Below are 6826 nucleotides of genomic sequence, written 5' to 3' on the forward strand. Positions count from 1 at the left end.
GGGGGGGGGGGGGGGAGGGAAGGGGGTACGCCACAGAGGGGCAGAAGCAGAAAAAGATTTACTGACTCCTCTTACTTCTCCTCCCCATAACAAATTGGCCAAAACCTTCTAATGTCAGGGGAGGAGAGGGAGGTCAGCAAGGTGGGTAAGAAGCCAGCAAAGCCTTCAAGTCCACGGCACCCTCTCCAATGACAGATGCACCCGCCAGCCCCTCATGGACCCTTCTCCTGCGGAACTCCGAGTCCTGAGTCTGTGGACAGCGGGTGCATGATGCTGCATCCTCTGCAGGATACTCCTTGCAAAACACAGCACCCTCCTGGGCCTGGGGTAAACTGGACCCAAGGCCAGAGAAACCTCACACCCCACAGAGCACCACCCACCTAGTTCTTCTTCCAAATAGGTGATGTGTCTCCCATTGTCAGTGAGGGCTTTGAAAACTTCCAGCCTTTCATGGAGGTCTTCGTTGCAGGGGTAATCCTTGATGACTTTAAAGAAGAGGGCTCTGAGGACCCCCAGGCGGTCACCCTGAAGACAGAACCAGAGTCAGCAGAGCCCTGCTAGGGTCTTCCACAAAACTACCAAGGAACAAATGGAATGAGCGTGAGCGCAGAGTCCCCAGAACTGGCCTGCGTTTCTCAAGGGGCAGCTCAGGATGTGAGTGGGGCTCAGCGCACAGCTGGCGGTGGGGAGGCATCTACTGCGATAGGTTCTGGGCACAATGGGAGCCCATAGCAGGGGATAACGGCACCTATCCTGGCCCAGGGTAAACATGTCTATGTTCATATCACAAACACCGAAAGCACTATAGCACCACAAAGGGCTTGAACAGAACAGACAAGCCTCTCCAAGCAGCCAGGCTAGGAAAGAAGAGAATGGGTGCTGGAGAAGCCTTCCAGGCAGGATCAGAAGGGAAGCCGGGGTGTCTAAGGCTCAGGCAAGGCCTGCACAGCTCTAATGTAGTGACTCGAGTGAGTGGCATGGGCCGGGGGACTTGGAGCTACAGCAAGATGATATGCCACGAATCCCCTCCTACCACCCCAAAACATCCCAATAAGACGGAAACTCGGGAAGCTCCAACAAGGGCCCAGATCCCACAGACACGGGTTAACCACCCTACCTGGCAACCCAACCAATGGCAGGAGACCTGGCATCACGCCCAGCCGTCCAGCCGTGGTCCTCACCTGTCCCTGTACGATGGCCTTCAGCAGAGCTAGCACCGCGTGCCGGGCCTCTGGAGGCCGATCTGGCTGCAGCAGGTCTGAGACCGCCTTCCAGAGTGCTTCCACTGCATGCTGCCACCAGAACAGAGGGGGTGGCAGTAAGAATGTAGTCGCTAAGAATCCTGGTCAGGACAGGACAGGACAAGAACAGGGTGGCACAGCAGATCTTCTGACCTAAAATCAGCTCCTAGACAGCCTGCACCTGTACTTCCTATAGCCTTCGAGCTATCTTAAACCCAATCAAATCTCTTTACTAGTTTTGTTTTTCTTTCTCTCTTTTTGGCCTTTCCCTTGGGTCAAAAGACACCTTGGAGCGACCCCCGGCTTTTGGGGCACGCGGAAGGGCCCTGCCAAGGGTGTGTGTGAGCGAGGCCAGCACAGGCTGCGGGGTGCCCAGGGTGGGGGCGGTAATGTGTGGGTTTGTGCTGGGAGAAGCGGGGGGGGGGGGGAGCTGGACAGCCCCGTTACTGCTAGGGTGCCGCCGGCTTCAAGGGCCCCGGCCGGGCCACTCTGGCGAGCTGTGCCACCCCCCACCCCCACTCGTGCAGAGCGCGAGTGTGCGGATGGGAACCCGCCTCAACCCTGCCGTGCAAGGCCCACTTGCAGCCCCACGGCCACGCTCTCGGAAACCTTTGGCACCAACTCGGGCGAGCTTGAAGGACACAGGATGCTGTTCTTGCCCTGGCTCCCTCCCTGCACGTCCCGCTCCGATCCCCAGGAGAGGCCCAATCAAATCTCTTTAATGGGCCCCAGGACACAGGCTGGGAAATGAAGGACAACAGGCAAGCCACACAGTGGTCCTGGCTTCCTGTAGACCAGCAGGGAGTCCTCTGAAGAGCAGCTCAGACTGAGAGGGTGGTAAGAAGAGTCTCAGGGAGGGCCTTAGGCCTGACCAGAAGCCCTGCTCCATGGGTTTCCGGTGTGAGCTGGTACCCACCAAAGACAGGACTTCAACCCCGACAGACCCACCACAGAGCCACCAGGGGACATGAGGCACCAGGTGGCTGTTGGATGACACAGGAGTCGTTTCTTTCTTGTTTTTTTTTGTAGTGGGGCTTGAACTCTGGGCCTGGGTGCTGTCCCTCAACCCTTCAGCTCAAGGCTAGCACCCTAACACTTGAGCCACAGCACCACTTCTGGTTTTCTGAGTGGTTTATTGGAGATATGAGTCTCACGGACTTTTCCTGCCCGGGCTGGCTTTCAACCATGATCCCCAGATCTCAGCCTCTTGAGTAGCTAGGATGACAGGCGTGAGCCACCGGCGCCCGGCTAGGAGTTGTTTCTATAGCACACCAGAGTCCACTCTCAAGCCTTTCACACAAACGCTGGTCAAGGCCAGATGGAACTCTAGTGCCCCACAACTCTGGAATAACAGCCACCCACCACCTGCAGGACAGCAAGAGCCTGGAAATACCTGTGCAAATAAACCTAGCCGCCTCTGTTATGTGAGAGGTCCCCAGAAGGCAGAGTCTGCGGGGGTCTTGACATGTTCCCTGTAAAGACTCATCCTTGCCTGGAGTCCCTTTACCCTTCCTCTCCAAGTATACTGTAAGAGGGTCATCAGGCAAGAAGCATGCTATCATTCACGGTCCTTTTTGGAATCTGCAGGAAATGCCTGTTCTTGCCCCACCCAGAATGGGTTATTCTCAAGGCATTCCCAGAAGCCTCCCCATCATAGTCAAAAACTTCCCTAAAAAGAGGAACATTCGCCAATCATCCTATAGCTAGCTATAGCTATGATCTTAGAAAAAGCAAACCTGCCGGGCACCAATGGCTCACGCCTGTCATCCTAGCTACTCAGGAGGCTGAGATCTGAGGATCATGGTTCAAAGCCAGTCCCGGCAAGAAAGTCCGTGAGACTATGATATCCTAGAAAACCACTAGAAAACCAAAAGTAGTGCTGTGGCTCAAGCAGTAGAGCACTCACCTTGAGCTGAAGAGCTGAGGGACAGTGCCCAAGCCCAGAGTTCAAGCTCCACAACCGACAAAAAAAAAAAAAAATCAAATGAGGCTTCTGAGGGGCAGCTGACATGCACAACTGAGAAAAAAAACCTACCTCTTCAAATTTCTTAGTTTTTGCTACTTCACAGATTTGCCCTATCACCCGGATGCGATTGTTGAGGCCACATTCCACACTCAGTTCCTAGAGGAGAGAAAGAAGAGAAAGGGGCCAGTGCTCAGGTCTCTGAGTGGCCAGGAGCCGTTCCGTCCTTTCCAGACTGGACATCTACAGCGGATCCTTACATAGTCAGGATTCCCTGAGCGCACATTGCTCCTCCTCTGTGGACTGACAGTGGGCAGCTTTGTGTTTCATACCTGCAGGTTTTATGGAGATAAAGCTTGTAATGTAAGCTGGGTGCTCACTCCTGTTACCCTTAGCTACTCAGAAGCCTGAAATCTGGAGGATAGCAGTTGGATACCAGAATGAGCAGAAAACCCCACCAGACTTCATCGCCAGAGTAACTCCCAAAACATAAGGCTGGGGCTAGGAATGTGACTTAGTGGTAGAGTGTCTGCCTAGCATTCATGAAGCCCTGGATTCAATTCCTCTGTGCCATATAAACAGAAACGGCCAGAAGGGGAGCTGTGGCTCAAGTGGTAAAGTGTTAGCCTTGAGCAAAAGAGCTCAGGAACAGTGGCCAGGCCCTGAGTTCAAGCCCCAGGACTGGCAAAAAAAAAAAAAAAACCCACAAGGCTGGGGGCATGGCTCAAATGGTAGAGCACTGAATTCAAACACTGATACCACCACCCCCCCACACACACACCCCTAAAATACAGTAATTTTAGCTCATAATCATAATCCTAGATACTCAGGAAGCTGAGATATGAGGATCATGGTTTGAAGCCAGCCTGGTCAGCAAAGTCCATGAGACTCTCACCTCCAGTTAGCCACCAAAATAACAATAGCAAAACAACAACAACAGAAGTGGAGTGATAGGTCAAATGGCAGAACAGAGCCTTGAGCAAAAAAGTTCAGGGACAGCACTAGGGACTCAAGTTCAAACCCAAGGACTGGCAATAATAGTAATTTTTAATTGTAAAACTTGGGCTTTGGTATATTCTCGATGCTTACATCCATCTTCACTACCTTAAAAACACCCTCATCACTCCAAAATGAAACTACACTAATATTCCTTCCTCCACACAGCCCCAACAATCAGTGGTCTGCTTTCTGTATCTTTGTATTTGCCTATCTGGACATTTCATAAAATTGGGCTCACGTGGCCTGGCATCTGTGACTCGGGCCTGTAATCCCAGATGCCAGGAGGCTAAAGTCTGAGAACCGAGGTTTGAAGCCAGCCTAGGCAGATAAATCCTTAGGACTCAAAAAGCCAGAAACTGGAGGTATGTATGGCTCAAGTAGTAAAGAACTGGCTGTGAATGGAAAAGCTGAATGAGAGCAGGAGGTCTGGAGTTCAAGGCCTCAAACAAGTACAAAAACAAATGAGCTCATGTATTATGAAGATCTCTATGAGCAGCTTTGTTCCCTTAGCATGATTTCAGTGTTCACTGATGCATGCCATGCTTTCTATTGCAGAATCACACCCCGTTATATCCCGTACCACGTTTTACTAATACCCTTATCAATCAAGGAGTATTTGGGATGTTTCTCTGTGGAAAGTATTACAAGAGCAAACATTCAACATTTATTTGGTTGTTGTTTTTCCTCCTGTGCAAGTTTCAATTCAGGGCTTCTCAGTATTGCTTGGCTTTTTTCCCCTCAAGGCTGGCACTCTACTACTTGAGCCACATCTCCACCTCTGGCTTTGGCTGGTTAATTGGAAGTAAGTCTCTTTTGCCCTGGCTGATTTTGAACCACATTACTCAGATCATAGCTTCCTGAGCAGCTAGAATTACAGAGTGACCTACCACACCTGGCTAACATTTACTTCTTTATGAGCCAGGTTAGAGGATTCAATTCAAATATTCATAGAAAAGTAAAGGCAAGGGCCGGGAAGATGACTCAGTGGTAGAGCGCTGGCCTTGCATGCCTCTGAGGCCCTGGGTTCGATTCCTCAGCACCACATAAGCAAAAAGAAAAAAGCCGGAAAGTGATACTGTGGCTCAAATGGTAGAGCGCTAGCCTTGAGCTGAAGAGCTGAGGGACAGCGCCCAGGCCCAGAGTTCAGGCCTCATGACAGGACCCAAAAAAAAAAAAAGGAAAGAAAAGAAAAGTAGAGGCGGGCTAGGTTTGAGTGGCTCATGCCTTTAATCAATCCTACCTATTCAGAAGGCTGAGATCTGAGGCTCCCAGTTCATTCTTTTGTGGTACTTGGGATGGAACGCAGGACATTGCCCTTGCTGGACAAGCTCTTTGCCACTGAGCTACACCCCAGTCCATGAAGGCCCCCAGTTCAAAGCCAGCCTGAAGTAGACAAATTTCTTATCTCCAACTAACTAGCAAAAAGTCAGAAGGGAAGGTGTGGCTCAAGTGGTAGGATACCAGCCTTGAACAAAAAAACTGAATTCAAGCCCCGAGACTAAGACAAACACATATACACATAAATGAGCAAGCATGGTGATACATGCCTGTAATCTCAGCATTTGGGAGACTAACACAGAAGGAACTCAAATTTAGAATAGCCTGGGCTATATAGAAAGGTCCTATGCTGCAGGTGTGGTGTGTAGAGGGCCAGCTGTGAGCAATAAAGCAAGTGAAAATTGTTGAGGCTGTTAGTTCAAAAAAAGCTCAGGGACAGTACTCGTGCCGAGTTCTAGCCCCACAACTGAAAATAAAATAAGATAAAACAAAATGGATAGGAGTAGGATAGTAAGAAGACCTCAGAGCCCGGTGCCAGTGGCTCATGCCTGTCATCCTAACTACTCAGGAGGCTGAGATCTGAGGATCTCGGTTCAAAGCCAGCCTGGGCAGGAAAGTCCATGAGACTTATCTCCAATAAACCACTAGAAAACTGGAAGTGGCGCTGTGGCTCAAGTGGTAGAGCATTCACCTTGAGCTGAAGAGCAAAGGAACCAGCACCATGCCCAGATTTCAAGCCCCATGACTGACCAAAAAGGAAGGAAGGAAGGAAAAAGACCTCAGCACCACCCAAAATTTAAAAAAAAAAAAATTTTAAGTGTTCTCTCAAGAATTCACAAATTACCAGTTAAAACCCGGCCCTATCCCTAGCCACCTGTAAAGATGAAGAAAGTGTCCAGGCCACATCTATGTGTCACCTGCATTCTAACACAAGTATGCTCCCGCAAGCATGCCACCAGATCTGACTGTCAGCGTTCCAAGTGATCCCAGTGATCCTCTGAAGGTCTGTCCCCCTAGGCCTGAGGATAGCACGAGGTCACCAACAATGCATCTCCCACAGAACCTGCCGACAGACCTAATCCAGCCTTCCCGGCCCTGGCCTCGGGCCTGCCCAAGCCAGGCGGCTCACTCACTCTCAAGACTTCGGCGGTGATGATGAACTCTGTCTGTCTGCCTTCTGCAGCCCTGGGATTTGGTCGTGGGGTCCCCAGCCCCAGCAGAATCTTGAACTTCTCCTTCAGGCCTGAGTCTTTGCTGGTGGGCTTGGCCATGGTGGACGAGGCCCCACGCGGGGAATCCTCTGCAGAGGAAAAGCAGCAGTGCAAACACGCGGCAGTGACGGTCC

The 6826-nt window shown here is 51.1% G+C and overlaps 1 protein-coding gene across 8 annotated transcripts in view; it reads right to left on the bottom strand.

Annotated features, from left to right (window-relative positions):
* The window catches only part of Tsc2 (tuberous sclerosis 2), a 33634-nt gene extending 26858 nt beyond the window's left edge, over nucleotides 1-6776 (bottom strand). For all 8 annotated transcript variants that reach the window (XM_013011515.1, XM_013011513.1, XM_013011514.1 and 5 more), the window contains exons 1-4: nucleotides 6615-6776; nucleotides 3277-3363; nucleotides 1182-1292; nucleotides 381-525 (exon numbers count right to left, since the gene is read on the bottom strand). In XM_013011515.1, coding sequence (XP_012866969.1) covers nucleotides 381-525; nucleotides 1182-1292; nucleotides 3277-3363; nucleotides 6615-6752 — 481 coding nt within the window. In that variant the 5' untranslated portion in view covers nucleotides 6753-6776. The remainder of the gene's footprint in view (nucleotides 1-380; nucleotides 526-1181; nucleotides 1293-3276; nucleotides 3364-6614) is intronic.
* Between the last annotated feature and the right edge of the window lie 50 nt (nucleotides 6777-6826).

Source organism: Dipodomys ordii, unplaced genomic scaffold, assembly GCF_000151885.1.
Source record: "Dipodomys ordii isolate 6190 unplaced genomic scaffold, Dord_2.0 Scaffold14, whole genome shotgun sequence".
Lineage (NCBI taxonomy): Eukaryota > Metazoa > Chordata > Mammalia > Rodentia > Heteromyidae > Dipodomys > Dipodomys ordii.